The 20,562-nt window shown below is 38.8% G+C and overlaps 2 protein-coding genes across 2 annotated transcripts; both read left to right on the plus strand.

The window, feature by feature from the left end:
- Positions 1-6,482: 6,482 nt before the first annotated feature.
- On the plus strand, positions 6,483-7,403 carry LOC309558571 (olfactory receptor 1M1-like; the record flags this gene model as incomplete). Its single annotated transcript, XM_082261649.1, has 1 exon — positions 6,483-7,403. One exon carries the CDS (start codon positions 6,483-6,485, stop codon positions 7,401-7,403), a length of 921 nt encoding a protein of 306 aa, XP_082117775.1.
- An 11,116-nt stretch (positions 7,404-18,519) lies between these two features.
- On the plus strand, positions 18,520-19,089 carry LOC309558572 (olfactory receptor 2M4-like; the record flags this gene model as incomplete). Its single annotated transcript, XM_082261650.1, has 1 exon — positions 18,520-19,089. One exon carries the CDS (start codon positions 18,520-18,522, stop codon positions 19,087-19,089), a length of 570 nt encoding a protein of 189 aa, XP_082117776.1.
- Positions 19,090-20,562: the final 1,473 nt, after the last annotated feature.

Below are 20,562 nucleotides of genomic sequence, written 5' to 3' on the forward strand. Positions count from 1 at the left end.
AAAAAGAAAAAAAAAAATCATTTTCAAATTTTCTGATAAAAACAATATTTAAATTGAGAAAAGGGAGGGGGTAACTGATTGGGACTGGTTAAGGCTCCATGTACACGGGACGTTGTTAAAAGTCCCTTTGAATGCTGGAATTTTTAGGACGTTTGAAACGTCCGTTCAGTCGCGTTTGTACCCGCGTTTAGCGGGCGTTTAGGGGCGTTTGCGTTTAGAACCGTTTCTAGAGGTCAAAAAAATTATTCCCCTTTAAAATGGAAAAACGCGAACGCTAAATGCGGGCCATCGCGTTCGGACGCGTTCGGACGCATTCAGACGCGTTCGGACGCATTTGTGCGTTTGAAATGCCGGGAAACACACGTTCGAACGCAAATAATTGCGTTCTAAAAAAAGTCCCTGAACGCAACTGCCTGCAAATGACTGTAAACGACCTGGTGTACATGGACAGATAAGATAAAATGTAGATGGGTTCAAGGGCTTCTGAAAAAAACGCCCAACTGCTCCTAAACGGCCATTTTTCAGCGTCCCGTGTACATGGAGCCTAAGAATAACAGATAGTTAAATAGGTTTCGCTGTCGGTTTCCCTTACCTAAGATGCCGGTGCCTGCAACTGAAGGCGGTTGAAGAATTGGCGTGGGTACCGACATCACTGGATCCCTGGACAGAGAAGTGTCCTTATGATAAAAGTCAGTAGTGACAGTATTTGCAGGTGACCTTTATTTTTTTGGGGAGACTGGCGCTCTTCTTTAATGCTTTAGTATAATATTATGTTGCAGTGGTTCACTGCACGAGTCTAATTTACTAAGGTCAAATTCAGATGAATTTTAACCACCTTGGCGGTAATCCCGAGCGTGACTCGGGGGTTGATTTTTCATATCAGGAGCGGTAACCCCGAGTCACGCTCGGGGTGGATTGCAGAGAGCGCAGCGGTGTTCTCTTACCTTATCCTGGCGATCCAGCGATGATCTCTCATTGCTGTGACCGCCAGCCGAGAGTCCTGCCGCTCCTCCGTCCCTCCGTCGGTGTGATCACTTCCTAGTTCCGTTCCCTGCAGCAGCAATGCTGCATGGGAGCGGAACTAGGGAGGGAAATTCAAAAAAAAAAAAACGTTGCACAAAACACAAAACACATTTTATATTATATATATATATATACATATATATATATATATATATATATATATATGCATATATATATATATATATATATATATATATATATATATATATATATATGCGCATATATATATATATATATATATATACCGGTATATATATATATATATATATGCATATATATATATATATATATGTGTATATATATATATATATATATATATATATATATATATGTATGCACACACACACACACATATATATATATAAAATTATATTATTGATTCAATTATAATTCATGCGTTATATATTATATATATATATATATGTGTGTATATATATATATATATATATATATATATATATATATATATATATATATATACACACACACATATATCTATATATAATATATAATGCATGAATTATAATCTAATCAATAATATAATTTTATTATATATATTATATATTAAATAATAAAATAATATTATTCATTCGATTATAATTCACGTGTTTGTGTTTCAAATTTATCACATCTGGGATGTCTACTAGAGTCTTATTTTGGTCAGGTTTAAGTCAGTAATTACTAAGAATCGTAGGCCTATAATACATAACGCCAAATTTCCATGAAAAGAATTGTACCGCTTTTGGTATGTAATTCCTGACATAATCATACCGCCAGGGAGGTTAAGAATAATCCAAGATTGCTTTGTTTTGTTTTAACATCCTTATATATGTACACTGCTGTAATAAGAGCCATGCTTTAGGTCCATTCCTGACACACAGTATAACACAAGTGGTTAGATAGCAAAGATAAAGTAAGCATTGGAACATTTGTCAGCAGACTTTTTTTTATACAGATATGTACAGTGCTGTAAAAAAGCATTTGCCCCCCGTCTTGATTTTTTTTTTTTTAGCATATTTGTCAAACTTAACCACTTAAGCCCCGGAAGATTTTACCCCCTTCCTGACCAGGGGGTATTTTGCGATTCGGCACTGCGTGACTTTAACGGACAATTGCGCGGTCGTGCGATGCTGTACCCAAACGAATTTGACGTCCTTTTTTTCCCACAAACAGAGCTTTCTTTTGGTGGTATTTGATCACCTGTGCGATTTTTTGATCATGCGCTATAAACAAAAAAAGAGCGACAATTTTGCAAAAATAACAATATTTTTCACATTTTTTTATATGAAATTCCCCCCCCCCCCCAAAAATGTAAAAATCTAAATTTTTTAAAATTTTTGGCCAATTTGTTTTCTGCTACCTATGTTTGGTAAAAAAAAATCACAATAAGCGTATTTTGATCGGTTTGCGCAAAAGTTATGCGTTTACTAACTAAGGGAAAGATTTTTGTCATTTTTGTTGTTTTTTTTTTTAACGCGTAATGGCGGCGATCTGCAATTTTTTTTGCCGTACTGCGACATTGCGGCGGACAGATCGGACCCTTGACTGACATTTTTGACACATTTGGGGGTGCCAGTGACATTACTACAGTAATCAGTGCTATACATATGCACTGTTACTGTAAAAATGACACTGGGAGGGAAGGGGTTAACTTTATTGGAGAGGGAGGGGTTAAGTGTGTCCCTAGGGGCGTGCTTCTAACTGTCATTGGATGTGGCTAGTGGTGTAATAGCACAGATCAACGGTCCTACATAGCAGGACCGAGTGATCTGTGTTTTTACACAGGGGAGAATGACAGGCGGCTTTGTTTACACTAACCGCCTGCCTTTCTCCCTCTCTGCCCGACGATCACGAGTGTCCGCCGGTCACGCGCGCCGGCTTCGTCGGGTACGAGCGGGGGCGGGAGCGAGCCTCCGGTGGCGCGCGCACGCCCCCTATTCGCTCCCAGGCTAGTGACGTACCGGTACGTCACTTTGCCTGAGAGGGGCTGACCGCCGCCGTATATAGTCGGGCGGCGGTCGGCAAGTGGTTAAATGATTCAGATCATCAAACATATTTTAGTATTTCACAGAGATAACCTGAGTAAATACAAAATGCAGTTTTTAAAAGATGATTTTATTTGTTAAGGGAAAAAAGTTGTCCAAACCTGCCTGGCCCCTAAACCTAACAACTGGTTGTGTCACCCTTGGCGGCAAAAACTGCAAGCAAGCATTTGCAATAACTGGCAGTGAGTCTTTCACATCGCTGTGGAGGAATTTTGGCCCATCTGCTTTGCAGAATTATTTTAATTCAGCCACATTGGAGCGTTTTTGAACATGAACAACCTGTTTAAGGTTATGCCACAGTACCTCAATCAGAGTTTAGTCCGGGCTTAGACAAAGCTACTCCAAAACCTTAATTTTGTTTTTTAACCCATTCAAAGGTGGACTTGCTGGTGTGTTTTGAAACCTGATGCATAACCCAAGTGCGCGCCCAAAGCTTGAGGTCTGGAACTGAGAGCCGGACAGGATTTTTTTGGTAGAATGCAGAGTTTATGGTTCCATCAATTATGGCAAGTTTTCCAGGTCCTGAAGCTGCAAAACAGCCCCAGACCATCACACTACCACCACCATGTGTGACTGTAATATGATGTTTTTTTTTTAAATGCTGTGTTATTTTTATGCTAGATGTAATGGGATGCACACCTTCCAAAAAGGTAAACTTTTGTCTCATCAGCCCACAGAATATTTGCCCAAAAGTCTTGGGGATAACCAAGTTGTTTTTAGCAAATGTGAGACAAGCCTTTGTGTTTTTTTTGGTCAGCAGTGGCTTTCCTCGTGGAACTCTCCCATGAATGCCATGTTTGCTCAGTATCTTTCTTATCGCTGAATCATGAACACTGACCTTACCTGAGCCAAGTGAGGCTTGCAGTTCTTTAGATGTTGTTCTGTGTTCTTTTATGACCTCCTGGATGAGTCGTCACTGTGCTCTTGGAGTAATTTTGGTCGGCCGGCCACTCCTGGGAAGGTTCACTACTGTTCCAAGTTTTCTCCATTTGTGGATAATGGGTCTCACCATGGTTCAATGGAGTCCCAAAGCCTTAAAAATAAATGGCTTTGTAACCCTTTCCAGACTGATACAATTACTTTGTTTCTCATCTGTTCTTGAATTTCTTCAGATCGTGGTATGATGTGTTGCTTTTTGAGATCTATTAGCATGCTTCACTTTGTCAGACCACGTCTATTTAAATGATTCTTGATTCAACAGGTCTGACAGTAATCAGGCCCAGGTGTGGCAAGTGAAATTTTACTCAGCTGTAAAAAAAAATGTGATCAATCACAGTTCATTTATGACAGATGGAATTACTTTTCACATAGGGCCAGGCAAGTTTAGACAGGTTTTCCCTTAATAAATAAAATCATTATTTAAAAACTGCATTTTGTATTTACTCGAGTTTCCTTTGTGTGGTGTTAAAATTTGTTTAATTATCTGAATAATTTAAGTGGGACAAATACAGTTGTGTTCAAAATCATTCGACACCCAATGCTGTAAAGGGTTTTAGGGAATTTAGTGTACATTTGTAATTGTATTCAGAATGAAATCCTACAAGCACTTCTTAAAGAACCATATGCAACTAAAATGACATCAATTGGTTTTGTAATACAGTAGTAAATGTTTCTTTTGTGAATTCTTCATTGACACAATTATTCAACCCCTTAAAGACTACCACTCTGAAGAACAGAGGTTCATTGAAGTGTTTTCAATCAGGTATTGAAAACACCTGTGGATGTCAGGGAGCAGCAATAAAGCCTAATAAGCACCAATTAGGCAGCTTTAAAATGACTGTGATACTCAGCTCCTTCTAGACATTTACTGGTGTGGTTACAAACATGGTGAAGTCAAGAGAATGGTCCAGGAAAACAAGAGAAGAGGTGATGATTACTCTTCACAGGAAGGGCAATGGCTATAAGAAGATTGCAAAGATGTTAAACATACCAAGAGACACCATAGGAAGCATCATTCGCAAATTCAAGGCAAAGGGCACTGTTGAAACGCTACCTGGTCGTGGCAGAAAGAAATGTTGACTTTGACTGCTGTGCACTACCTGAAGCGTAGAGTGGAGAAAAGTCCCTGTGTGACTGCTGAGGAACTGAGAAAAGATTTGTCAGATGTGGGTACTGAAGTTTCTGCCCAGACAATACGGCGCACACTGCGTAATGAAGGCCTCCATGCCAGAACTCCCAGGCGCGCCCCCTTGCTGTCTCCAAAGAATAAGAAGAGTCGACTGCAGTATGCCAAAAGTCATGTGGACAAACCACAGAAGTTTTGGGATAGTGTTCTGTGGACTGATGAAACAAAATTAGAACTGTTTGGGCCCATGGATCAACGCTATGTTTGGAGGAGGCCTATGAAGAAAAGAACACCTTGCCTACTGTGAAGCATGGCGGAGGGTCAATCATGCTTTGGGGCTGTTTTGCTTCTGCAGGTACAGGGAAGCTTCAGCGTGTGCAAGGTACCATGAATTCTCTTCAGTACCAGGAGATATTGGATGACAATGTGATGCAGTCCGTCACAAACCTGAGGCTTGGGAGACGTTGGACCTTTTAACAGGACAATGATCCCAAGCATACCTCCAAGTCCACTAGAGCATGGTTGCAGATTAAAGGCTGGAACATTTTGGAGTGGCCATCACAGTCACCAGACTTAAATCTGATTGAGAACCTCTGGTGGGACTTAAAGAAAGCAGTTGCAGTGCACAAGCCTAAGAATGTGACTGAACTGGAGGCTTTTGCCCATGATGAATGGGCGAAGATACCCGTAGATCGCTGCAAGACACTTGTGTCAAGCTATGCTTCACGTTTAAAAGCTGTTATAACTGTAAAAGGATGTTGTACTAAGTACTAAGATTGAATGTCACTTGGGGGTTGAATAAAACTGATAATGATGTGAGCACAGAAAAGACATTTGTGGTTATTTCATTATAAATGTTATGTTATATTTGTCTGACCTACACGTGCCTCTTTGATTTAATTGTAAGCAGGATGACTGAATGATCAAAATCAATGTCAAACTGGCCAAAACAATAAATTTCAGTGGGGGTTGAATAATTTTTAACACAACTGTATGTTTAAATTGTTTTAAAGTAGAAATGTATTTTTTCCAATATGTATGTTAATGGGAATTGTCTCACTTAGAGCTTCATAAAGTGAAACATTTATTAGCCTATAATACTTAAATGTCATAAAATGTATTTTGCTTAGATTTATACATTTTGATCACCTTACCTGTTTAAAAGTGTAGCCTTGTGGAGGGGACTGATTTCCGTCTGTTGTGAATTTCACATCTATAGATTCAGATCAAGAGGTAGTTTGGGAAATCATCATCAGACTCCTGTACATGAATGCACAGACAATCTTTATAGCTTTTTTAGCTCTTCTCTTTGGAAAAGAAAATCCTGCAGACAAGTATAGCAATATTCCATGGAAAATAATACATCTATGCTTGAATTCCACATTTTGCCATTCTTCATGAAAGCTGACAATGAACTGTTCATATTCAACATTGTCTTCTTTTTCTTAATCTATTTAATTGCAATTCTGGTAAACATCATTATCATTACCTTGATATGTTTGGATTTCCATTTGCACACCCCAATGTATCTATTACTCTGCAATCTGTCCATTATTGATATATGTTACACAACTGTTAATATTCCAAAACTCCTCTACATCTTACTTTCTGGGAATAACACCATATCCTTCACACAATGCTTTATCCAGATGTATTTTATTTTTCTGTCAGATATTACTGAGATCACGATCATATTTATAATGGCGTATGATCGATATGTTGCAATTTGTTACCCTTTAGACTATCATCGTATACTTAACAAGAAAATCTGCACATTATTAATGATGGTCATTTGGATCAGTGGTTGTTTAAATTCATCCTTACTTACAAGTTCCATCTTAAAAATGATCTTCTGTTCTTCTTTTACTATTCGCCAGATCTTCTGTGATGCTAAAGCTCTCATCAACATTGCCTGCAGTGGTACTGAAATGTTTTACATCGTAATGTATACAGAGTTTTTAGTATTTGGGTTCTGTCCAGTTATGTGCAACTTGATGTCATATGTACAGATTATCAGGGTCATACTACGGATCAAATCTAACAATGGCAGAAAAAAAGCCTTCTCCACCTGCTCATCCCATCTCATAGTTATGGCCATTTACTATGGATGTGGTTCAGCTGTGTATATGATACCACCATCAGATCACCTTGACCTACTGGAACAGATCTTAACAGTGTTCTACACCACAGTGGTCCCCATGCTGAACCCTCTCATATACAGTCTGCGAAACAAAGAAATAATTAATTCTTTGCAGAAATTGTTGCCATAATACTGACACCACAATGGGGTTGATTTACTAAAGGCAAATGGACTGCACTCTGCAAGGGCAATTGCTCAAGAGCTTAGTAGATTAGGTAAATCTTCACTTTGCAAAGACAAAAAATTTAATTTTTGCTTGAACATGATGGGATGATGGAAGTCAGCAGAGCGTCTGCTCATTTACTAAGCTCTGGGGCAACTACTCTTTCAGAGTGAAATTACACTTTGCAAAGTGCACAGTCTATTTACTTTTATTAAAGCAACCCCAATGTTGGCTCAAGCCCTGACACGTGTTTTTTATATAAATTTGTGTCTTCTGCTTATGTTCATATATTAGTAGCAGTAGCCTGACGTATATCAAGAGACCTAAGTCTTCCACAATTTGGATGGGAAGCTGAGCTACAAACATTGCAATAACACAGACTGTCTATTTCTGCTTCCAACATCAGTACATGTGGATTAGTGTGTAGTATTAAGTCACATTTTATTCCAAGCAGGCTTTTCAGTTTTATGGAGCTTTTTTAACTAAGGAAGTAGCCACTTGGATTAATAGGGAAACATCTTTAGCATTATAGAACACATCCAGTTGAATTATTACTAGTAGCTACTAAATACCTTGTAGCCATGATTTGAACACACCTAGGTGTAGTTTGAGTAGGGTTTGATGAATATAAGTAAAGTTTGGATGCTGAATCCAAACCTTATGGAAGTCAATGGGATACAAATGTTAAAAACAGTTCTAGCCAACATCTGGGCTAATAAACAAGGGATTGTCAAACAAATGGAATGGGGGTGGGGGTGCACTGCAGTGACATGTACCCAACAAAATAAATGTTTAAAAAAAACTTTCTTTGTTTGGCTGGGAGCAGGTTTTTTTTAGTAATGCTTAAAGTGAAACATTAAAAATGCCAAACGCCATTAAATAGCATGCCTGTGGTACATGTGTGCAATGTATACAACCTACTACAGCAACATTGAAATTTAAGAAGAAAAAGTGTTTTTAAATTGCAGGCAAGATGACATTTCCCAGCCACTTCATTCTATTTGCAAAAAAAGCAGCCAGGATTTAATTTATCTACACTAGACTATTCTCTGAGATGATAAGGGACCCCTACACAAAAAAATAAAAATGGCATGGAGTTCCCCCCTACTTCATACCAGGCCCTATAGGTCTGATATAATTTTTTAAGGGGGACCTTATTCAGAAAAAACTAAATAAATTGAATGAGGTCCCCAAATTCTATACCAGATCCTTTGGGTCTAGTATTGATTTTAAGGGGGGAACCCCACCTTAAAATCAAGAAAAAAAGTGTTAGGTCCCCTTCAAAAGCCCATATCAGACCCCTATCAAACATTCAGCTTTGTTGACCAGAAAAGGGGGATCAGCGTGCACTAAACCAGGCCATGCCCTCAAAGTGGGGGGGGGGGGGTAGCTTTGCAGGCCTCACCATAGCAAAGCACCTTGTCCCCATGTTGATGAGAATAAGGGCCCCTGTCCCACATGCAAAACAAAACCAGAGAAATTCCCTGCTCAACTTACCATCCTGCAAACAACTGAATTATCCTGTCTAACAGTATGCCCTAAAAGAAGGGGTTTTGTCTGCACACATTTGCAAATACATGCATAAAAAACAGAGCCCCATCAAGGCACCCTGGTATTTTCTGTAGTCCTAACTCAATATTAATATCAAATAATAAAACCTCAAAGTTTGAGAGCCTGCACAGTGGAAGCACATGTGTTATAATGGATAGGCCTGGAGGGAGCCCACCCCTCCTTAAAGGCACAGGGGCGCACTGGACAACCAGCACACAGCACTATGGTAGCAAAGGTGTCCAGTGCGTCCCCTCACCTATAACTGGCCTTTGCAGCAAGGAGCACATGGAAGGGCAACGCATGCAAACCAAAATCAGAGAAATTTCCTGCTTAACTTACCAACCAGCCTGCAAACAACCAAATGATCCTATATAATATGCGTTAAAAACAGGGGTTTAGTCTGCATACATTTACAAATACATGCGTAAGTAGAGGGCAGGTTGCTTGCAGGCTGGTCAGTAATTTGAGCAGGGATTTTCACTCATTTTGTTTTGCATGCTTTGCCCTTCCATGTGCTCCATACTGCAAAGACCAGTTATAGGTGAGGGCAGTGGCCATTTGTTTGTCCTCTTCCCCACATACCTGGCTCAGTAGTTGTGGAGATCAATGGGCAGGGCTTATCAGAATTTGGAAGCCTCCTTTAACAATAAAGGGGTATCCAGATTTCGCATTGAATGAATAAGGGGTGCACAATAAAAGGCTTTTTGTATATATCAGTTGTTATCCACTGGAGCTTTCAGTAGCATGAGGTGAATACCCTTATGGTCTGGTATGAATTTTCAGGGGGAACCCCAAGAAAAGAAAAAGCATGAGGTCCCCTCAAAATTTCATACCAGAGTCTTATATGAGCAGGCAGCCTGGCAGGCAAGAAATAAGGGGGATAAATGTACCCCCCCCCCCAAACAATACCAGACCATATGCCCTCAACATGGGGAGGTAGCTTGTTGGGGGGCTTTTCATTCCAGAAGCCATGCTCAATGTTTCTACTTCAGTGGTTTTGGACCCTGACTCTGCTCCAAATACTAGCCATTCTGTCTCCACTCCATAAATCATGAACCACATCTCTGTTTTGAAGATCTTGCAGTGTTGCTGCTCCAAAAGTCTTGCATCCCATCTGTACTCCTGAGGTCCTGTATCCTGATTTGGCTTCCAAGGTCCTGTATTCCACTTCCTATTGAAGTCATGTACTCCAGTTCATCTTCCAAGGTTCTACAGCCTGACTCTACTTACTCCCCAACTGCTGCCCAGCCTTACTCAACTGACTGTCAACCTACTGGTCTGCCTCACTTTGATGACTGTTCTCCTGTCATACCAAATGCTGCTGGTCCAAACACTCTCCCTGAAACTTCTAGATGTATTTATAATGACAACTCTAGTAGTATTGATCTTTAGGGGAATGGCAGATTTCCATTTGAACTTTTTTTTGACCCAGATGTAATTACTGTGACTTGACATGTTTTAGGGGACAAGGTTGGTAACCACTACCAGTAAACAAAGACACCGGGGGATCCAAGATAACTTAATTGACTAAATATGATCCTGATAATATTTGGTCAATGATGTCACCTAGTTTCTCTGGCACTCGGGACCTGTCATTTGCAACCGGTGCAGCATCTTCACGGTGGCAGGTCATCATGTTGGCATGTTGTCATACAGTAACACAGATCATCATTAGATCATAATTTGATCATTATTATTGATGCTGTATCTACCTCAATGGATGACATGACCGATGTCCAACAGCCCACAGCAATAACAGTGCTTCTCTGTCACTATTCCCATGTCAAATTACAGATTCCTGGTCCTTCTGTAATGTAGAAATTAGCACCAGGAAACCTGGGTGATGTGATTGACCAAAAAGAGTCATAATGATGTTTAATCAGTGGTGTCATCTGTGATGGGCTTGTTTAACAGACTTCCGGTTGCATCAGCCAGGGGGGGGGGACAGACAAACTGGTAAGTTTTCCTTTTCACCAAACTGCGAACAGTCTGGGTTTGAGTTGGACTCGTTTTCTTCCTAAACTGGAAGCTCATCCCTAGAATCTACCAAAATATAGAGTAGGGATGAGCCAAACATACTACCAAACATATGGTTGCAAATTCAGTTGCAGTTTGGCAAACATTAATAAAGTGCAGGTGCTGAATCCAGACCTCAAAGGGAGCTGAACAACAATGGCCATTTTTAAGCCTAATAGGCAACAGATTGTCAAATAAATGGCATGGGTGGTTGGGCCCTACCCCAGAGAATATGTTCCAAAGAAAAGAAAAAAAAATCTTACATTTTGCTTAGCAAGGAGCATCAATTTTTATAATGCTTAAAGGGCAACATTAATATTGCAAAAGCCACTAAAAAACAGGTCTGTGGGATGCCCTTACCCTGCCCAAGTAGTAGTGCATCTGTACAATGTAAACTTTCTACAGCAAAAATGTTGTTTAGGCTGTTAGTAAATGAAAGCTCCCAGATGCTTACTTTTGTCTGTAAAGTAAACAAATGGATTGGCATTCCTGTCATCTATACCAGACCCTTACTATAAATGAGGTTCTGATAAAGACGTTAATGGGGGACCCCCCCCCCCCAAAAAAAAATATTGGGTTTCTTCTAAGAATAAATACTTACCGTAATTTTCCTTTACTGGCCAGTCCTCACATCAGCAGAACTTTGTTTCCCTCGCTAAGTGGCATGTCGCCACTAATATAGTAGAACAAAGGGGGGTGGGAGGGGCTCACTTTTATAGGCTAGAGTAAAGTTGGTTCTGAGGGTTGCATAGGAGGAGCAAACCCAGGTGTGTTAATGTGAGGACTGGCCAGGAAGGGAAAATTACAGTAAGTATTGGTAACAATTTTCCGGTTTTTGCATTAGCAAAGGCTCCTTACTCCATTTAGGTGACAAAAACTTGTCTATCAGACCTCCAAAGGGCCAAATATGGACATGAAAAAAAATACCCCCCAGTCCCAACTCATTTCAATGCAATTTAAGTCTGAAATAAGTTTTTTTTTTGTGGAAATGTTGCTTTACGGTGACTCAAAATACACTAATGAAAGAACGTCATTCACATGAACTTGAAAGAAAAACTTTTGCTGGTAAATTAATTAGCAAAGGAAATATGGTTTCTATGGGGCCTGGCCATGTCAATTGACAATAACATGATTTTTCTGTCTTCCTTCTATCATCTAAATCACATGTGTCAAACACAAGGCCAGCGGGCTCAATTAGGCCCTCCAGGCCTTTTTTTGTGGCCCTCGCACCTTGCCTGCAGTTGCAGGAGAGCTCCAGTCCTCCTCTGGTCCTCCTTCAGACCCAGTACATTATGCTTTCCAGCAATACCTCCAGCTTCTTCCCAGCAGCAACACAAAGTAAGGGGGTGCACTGTGATGTAAGGGAGGGTGGAGGACTCAACGTCTGATGGTGGGAGGCTTGATGTCTTATGTAAGAGTAGGGGATGCTCTGAACATCTAGTCTTACAGATACAATCTGCCATTGGTGGAGAGGCTTTTGATGTCTTAGGTAAGGGTATGTTATGCTCTGGGCATCTAGTCTTACAGATTCAACAGGCCCTTTTGAGGGCAATCATAATACTGATGCGGCCCGCAAATAAATTGAGTTTGACACCCCTGATCTAAACCTTCCATAAACTATCCAAAAGTGAGGAAAAAATGGCTATAGATATAAACTTTTCATTGTTTATATATTTTAAATAATTTAGTTATATTATTGCTACACACTGAATGTTATTAAACAACCTAAATAAAAAACGATTGAAGTAAAAAAAAAAAAATGTTATGCCAGGGGAGAACAACTTCAGAGGTGACTTTAGTATGGCTTGATGGTAATTATTGTTTCCCTTAGGGCTTCCCTTTGTTTCAGAATAAGTGCAGAGAGCAGAGATCATAAGAATATAAAATTAGCTCTGTCTTTATTGGTTGCCTAAGAAGGGCTACAGAAGGTTATGTTGATCTAGAGTTTGTATATTCTCTCCGTGTATTGTGTAGATTACCTCTAGGTATTCTGATATTCCCCCATAATCTAAAAGTAAGTGAACTGGCTTCACTCTTTGCTATATTTACAATATTTTATCCCTTCACATACACACATTCATCAGTCACCGTGGGTCTTCAATCTAAGGGATATTTAGAAAGACAGCTACTGTTCAAAAAGTATAGTAATTTTAGATACTTAAAGGTGTCACTTACATATTGCAACTAAATATCCTACCTAACGCCAGGCAGCACAAGATACTTTCTATTCCTATAATAGTCCTGAAAATGTTTTCTCTGTGTTATTCTAGTTGTAATTTCATTTTGTGGCTAAAGTCTTGAATTCTTTGACATTGGGGTTAAGCCCCTTTGTCTGCTGACTTGCTGTCCATTGAAAGCAATCTTATTGGTTACTAATATGTTCTTTCTTGATAGGGGTCAGCAAATAGATAATACCGCGTGAACCGCGACTTCGGCACGACTTGCACGGACTTCATATAATGAATGTCAATACAAGTCGCTCCCATGTCGCCCCGAAGTAGTACAGGAACTATTTTCTAAGTGGGAGCGACTTGAGTCGCTCCTTTTAGAACGGTTCCCGTAGCACTGCATGGACCGCGACTTGTCAGGCTGACCAGTCCCCTGGCAAGTCGCGGTAGTGTGAATGGGCACTTAGTAATTCATAAATAACCTTGTTATTATTTATTAATGCATACAGTCTGCTACTTTTACCTGTAAACAGACTTGTTTTTTTTTTTTTTTTTTTACTTATATCATCTAGCATAATTTTATTTTTTATTAAATCGTTAGGCAAAAATACATAAAAAAAAAAATTAATGTTCAGTTCAACTAGTAATAGGTTTCAAAAAATGAATCTTACTGTACATAACAGTGAACATTTATATCTATACTTTGTCAAATTTGTAATACCACTAAAATTATGTTTCTGTTACAAAGCAAGAAATGTAGATGCAATTGTAATATAGGCCTTTTTTTTTTTCTGATTAAAAACAATATTTACATTGAGAAAGGGAGGGGGTAATTGATTGGGGCTGGTTAAGAATAACAGATAGTTAAATAAGCTTCATTGTCTATTTTCTTTACCTAAGATGCCAGTGCCTGCACGTTTAATTTTTTGGGGGAGACTGGCGCTCTTCTTTAACTCTTTAGTATAATATTATGTTGCAGTGGTTCACTGCACGGGTCTTATTTACTAAGGTCAAATTCAGATGAATTGTAAGATTAATCCAAGATTGCTTTGTTTTGTTTTAACATCCTTTATAAATGTACACTGCTGTAATAAGAGCCATGCTTTATAGGTCCATTCCTGGTACACAGTATAACACAAGTGGTTAGATAGCAAAGATAAAGTGATCATTGGAGCATTTATCAGCACTCTTTTTTTTTGTATACAGATACTGTAAGTACAGTGATGTAAAAAAGTATTTGCCCCCTTCTTGATTTTGTTGTTGCATATTTGTCACACTTAAATGATTCAATGTGCCCTCGAAGTCTTCATAGGAGAGTGGGATGATCTGTTGTTAAAACTGTAAAAATTACCGGTAAGAGAGGAATGCACAGTTCCAATAAAACCCGTCAAGGGCAATTGTAGAAAAAGGTGAGAAAAGAGTAACTGCACTGGAGGCCACAGGGGTGCCACGATGATCAAAAAGTTGCTCAGCAAGGACCACTCCAAAGAAAACCTTACTGGTTTGTATGGGTAAGTATTGTCAACCTGTAGAGGATGAGTAAATGTAATGACAGAGGGTCGTACAAGGTGAGGCATGGGTATCAAAACAATAACTGGAGTATCACAAAGTGTAAGTATCTGTCTTTGCTGTACTGGAACAAGGCAGCCTCTCAGAGGCTGCCTTGTTCCAGTACAGCAAAGACAGACACATTGAGTGTTTGGAACTCTGGCTGACGCCTGAAGAAGGGTTTGATACCCGAAACACGTAGGGTCATTTTCCGGTTCACTCCACCATGTGTACCTGAGGGTCTTCAATGTTGACTGGTATATGATCTATCATTGCATGCATTTTTAACAAGCCTTTTGTCTATGTACAATTGTCATATATAGTTTTGTATGTGTTTTTTTGTCTTTTTGTATAATACAGTTTACTATTTTATCCTGACATACAGTGTCTAGTGGCATTCATAGTCCGACACCATTGGGGATTCCTTTGTATACATATGAATCGGGATGATGGCCACTAGCACTGGGTACTAGGCTGGGATTATATTTTTTTCACTCAAATGATTCAGATCATCAAACACATTTTAATAATACACAAAGATAACCTGAGTGAATACAAAATGCAGTTTTTAAATGATGATTTTATTTATTAACCTTCCTAGCGATATTCCCTAGCGTGGCTTAGGGTTAAATTTCAGTGCCAAAAGCGGTAACCCCAAGCCACACTCGGGGTACCGCTAGGAAGATCACTGGATGCTAGATGTTTTATGCTAGATGTAATGGGATGCACACCTTCCATAAAGGTAAACTTTTATCTCATCAGCCCACAGAATATTTGGCCAAAAGTCTTGGGGATAATCAAGATGTTTTTAGCAAATATGAGGCGAGCCTTTGTGTTCATTTTGGTCAGTAGTGGCTTTCCTCTTGGAACTCTCCCATGGATGCCATGTTTGCCCAGTCTCTTTCTTATCGTTAAATCATGAACACTGACCTTACCTGAGCCAAGTGAGACCTGCAGTTCTTTGGATGTTGTTCTGTTTTCTTTTATGACCTCCCGAATGAGTCGTTGTTGTGCTCTTGGAGTAATTTTGTTTGGCCAGCCACTCCTGGGGATGTTCACTACTGTTCCAAGTTTTCTCCATTTGTGGATAACGGGTCTCCCATGGTTCAGTGGAGTCCCAAAGCCTAAAAAATGGCTTTGCAACCCTTTCCAGACTGATACATGTCAATTACTTTGTTTCTCATCTGTTCTTGAATTTCCTCAGATCGTGGTATGATGTGTTGCTTTTTGAGATCTTTTAGCATGCTTCACTTTGTCAGACCATATAATTTTAAGTGATTTCTTAATTCAACAGGTCTGGCAGTATTCAGGCCTGGGTGTGGCAAGTAAAATTTTACTTAGCTGTCCAAAAAATGTGGTTAATGACAGTTCATTTATGACTGATGCAATTACTTTTCACATAGGGCCAGGCAAATTTAGACAGTTTTTTCCAATAATAAATCAAATCATAATTTAAAAACTGCATTTTGTATTTACTCGAGTTTTCTTTGTGTGGTGTTAAAATGTGTTTGATTATCTGAATCATTTAAGTGAGACAAACATACAAAAAAAACAATAAATCAGGAAGGGGGCGAATATTTTTTCACAACACTGTATACACTGAAACTAATTATAGAAAATAAACTAACTGTAAGGGATATGGTTTACAATTGTGTATTGCTTCCCATATTTAACAATAAAAGTATTGCTTTAATGCTAAAAAATAATAATAAAAATGGGGATTTGGTCCCACCATATGGCCATATAGTGCTCAAGCCCACCACTACGTCAAAGTACCCCATTATCAGTGGGTCCTACACTATCAATGAAAAAGAGATGAATCCAGCCTTTCTAACCCTTGGAGATAATACTCCTTGCTGGTAAAGATGTCTAAATGCACTACAGGGGACTCCTCCTATATCCACTTGATAGTGGACACCGATAGAGTACATAAAAAAAAAAAATAATAATAATAATAATACTCATTTTTTTTATTAGATGAGCTAGATGGACTTGTGTCTTTTTCAACCTGACTAACTATGTAAATGTATAAAAAAAAAAGAAAATTTACCTGAAAGCCTTTTTTATTTCAACAAACTTTAATGCAATGTGCCTACTAAAATGATTTATTACTCTTAGGCTCAGATGAGCAGCCATGGTAAAACCATGTGGTTGAGCTGTATTTTTACTGCCCCTGACCAATTGCCTGAACACTGACATGCAGACGTTCAGGGTTGTACATATTCCATGACCACAATGCTATGCTTCATGGATGCAGAAAAAGTGAAATAATATGTTGCATTCAGCGGCATTATTGCTGCAGAACAGATCAATGCAATGTGCTGTTGTTGTTATTAAGTTATAAAGTTAAATGAAAAATAAAAGTGTAATGAACAATTTCAAAAAAAATATTAATAAAATATATTCATTCCTAAGCACACATGTTAATTTTGTCATGAGTACTGGCAGTTTTTTGGTATGTATAATTGGATATACAGTATCTCACAAAAGTGAGTACACCCCTCACATTTTTGTAAATATTTTATTATATCTTTTCATGTGACAACACTGAAGAAATGACACTTTGCTACAATGTAAAGTAGTGAGTGTACAGCTTGTATAACAGTCTAAATTTGCTGTCCCCTCAAAATAACTCAACACACAGCCATTAATGTCTAAACCGCTGGCAACAAAAGTGAGTACACCCCTAAGTAAAAATGTTCAAATTGGGCCCAAAGTGTCAATATTTTGTGTGGCCAAAATTAGTTTCCAGCACTGCCTTAACCCTCCTGGACATGGAGTTCACCAGAGCTTCACAGCTTGCCACTGACATCCTCTTCCACTCCTCCATGGCGACATCACGGAGCTGGTGGATGTTAAAGACCTTGCGCTCCTCCACCTTCTGTTTGAGGATGCCCACAAGTCTGGAGGCATGCTTGGTCAGTCCATCACCTTTACCCTCAGCTTCTTTAGCAAGGCAGTGGTTGTCTTGGAGGTGTGAGGGGTGTACTCACTTTTGGGAGATACTGTATATTGCATCAAGTGCTATTTTTTTTTTTTAAGAGATCTAGGTTTAAATTGTTTTACAGTTTAAACTTATTTTTCCAATATGTATGTTTTCTGGAATTGTCACACTTAGAGCTTCATAAAGTGTTGCAGAAATGTTATTATTTTAAGGGACATAAAATACTTTTTTGATATCGGATTCTTTGGCAACAATACATTTTTTAGCCTATAATACTAAAATGTCATAAAATGTATTTTGCTTAGATTTATACTTTTTGATCACCTTGCCTGTTTAAAAGTGTAACCTTGTAGTGGGGACTGATTTCCATCTGTTGTGAATTTCACATCCATATATTCAAATCAAGAGATAGTCGGCGTAATCATCATCATCAGACTCCTGTACATGTATGCACAGAAAATCTTTGGAAAAAAAAAAATCCTACAGAATAGTATAGCAATATTATATGGAAAATAATACATCTATGCTTGAGTTCCACATTTTGCCATTCTTCATGAAAGCTGACAATACACTGTTCATATTCAACATTGTCTTCTTTTTCTTAATCTATTTAATTGGAATTCTGGTAAACCTCATTATCATTACAGTGATATGTTTGGATTTCCATTTGCACACCCCAATGTATCTATTACTGTGCAATCTGTCCATTATTGATATATGTTACACAACTGTTAATATTCCAAAACTCCTCTACATCTTACTTTCTGGGAATAACACCATATCCTTCACACAATGCTTTACCCAGATGTATTTTATTTTTCTATCAGGTATTTCTGAGATCACGATCATATTTATAATGGCGTATGATCGATATGTTGCCATTTGTTACCCTTTAGACTATCATCGTATACTTAACAAGAAAATCTGCACATTATTAATGATGGTCATCTGGATCAATGGTTGTTTAAATTCATCCCTACTTACAAGTTCCATCTTAAAAATGATCTTTTGTTCTTCTTTTACTATTCACCAGATCTTCTGTGATGCTAAAGCTCTCATCAACATTGCCTGCAGTGGTACTGAAATGTTTTACATTGTAATGTATGCAGAGTGTTTAGTATTTGGGTTCTGTCCAGTTATGTGCAACTTGATGTCATATGTACAGATTATCAGGGTCATACTACGGATCAAATCTAACAATGGCAGAAAAAAAGCCTTCTCCACCTGCTCATCCCATCTCATAGTTATGGCCATTTACTATGGATCTGGTACAGCTGTGTATATGATACCACCATCAGATCGCTTTGACCTACTGGAACAGATCTTCACAGTGTTCTACACCACAGTGGTCCCCATGCTGAACCCTCTCATATACAGTCTACGAAACAAAGAAATAATTAATTCTTTGCAGAAATTGTTGCCATGATACTACCAACACAATGGGGCTGATTTAATAAAGCCAAATAGACTGTGCACTTTGCAAAGTGCATTTGCACCCTGCAAGTACAATTGCTACAGAGCTAAGTGAATGAGGTAAATCTTCACCCAATCACATGCAAGAAAAAAACAGCATTTTTGCTTGAACATGATGGGATGATGGAAGTCAGCAGAGCTTCTCCTCATTTACTAAGCTCTGGGGCAACTACTCTTTCAGAGTGCAACTGCACTTTGCAAAGTGCACAGTCTATTTAGCTTTAGTAAATCAACCTCAATGTTGGCTCAAGACCTGACACTTGTTTTTTATATAAATTAGTTTCTTCGGTTTATGTTCATATATTAGTAGCAGTAGCCTGACGTATATCAAGAGACCTAAGTCTTCCACAATTGATATGGGAAGCTGAGCTACAAACATTTCAATAACACAGACTGTCTATTCATGTTTCCAACATCAGCAGCACATGTGGATTAGTGTGTGGAAGGGTTACAGCCTCTGTCAGAGCTAGTAGTACTTAGTCACATTTTGTTCCAAGCAGGCTTTTCAGTTTTAGGGGCTTTTTTTAATGAATGAAGTAGCTACTTGGATGAATAGGGAAACATCTTTAACATTATAGAACACATCCAAATGAATTATTACTAGTAGCTACTAAATACCTTGTAGCCATGATTTGAACACACCTAGGTGTAGTTTGAGTAGGGTTTGATGAATACAGGCAGACCCCGAGTTACGAACATCCGAGTTACGAACGACTCCTACTTACGAACGGACGTTCAATGCCAGCCGCTTGTGCTCCACACTGGTACCGAATACCCGCGAGCAGCCATCTTGCAATGCCAGAAACATCCCATACTGCATGGCATGGCCACAAGAGCCCCAGATAACACGAATGCACACCCACATCCCTGCACAGGCTGTAGTTACTCTTAAAAATGGACTGTTTCGACTTACAAACAAACTCGACTTAAGAACAAACCTACAGTTCCTATCGTGTTCGGAACCCGAGGACCACCTGTATAAGCAAAGTTTGGATGCCGAATCTAAACCTTATGGAAGTCAGTGGGATACAAATGTTAAAAAACAGTTCTAGCCAACATCTGGGCTAATAACCAAGAGTTTTTAAAACAAATGGAATGGGGGGGGGGGTCACTGCCCTGACATGTACCCAACAAAATAAATGTTTAAAAAAAAACTTTCTTTGACTGGGAGTATTTATTTTAGTAATGCTTAAAGTGAACATTAAAAACACCATTAAATAGCATGCCTGGGGGTGCCTTGACCCTGCTTGTAAAGTCGCACATGTGTGCAATGTATACAACCTACTACAGCAACACTGAAATTTAAAAAGAAAAAAGTGTGTTTAAATTGCAGGTAAGATGACATTTCCCAGCCACTTCATCCTTTTTGCAAAAAGAAAATAAAAAGCAGCCAGGATTTGATTCATGTACATTATTTTCTGAGATG

The sequence above is a fragment of the Pelophylax lessonae genome (assembly GCF_965119305.1).
Source record: "Pelophylax lessonae genome assembly, chromosome: 6".
Classification (NCBI taxonomy): domain Eukaryota; kingdom Metazoa; phylum Chordata; class Amphibia; order Anura; family Ranidae; genus Pelophylax; species Pelophylax lessonae.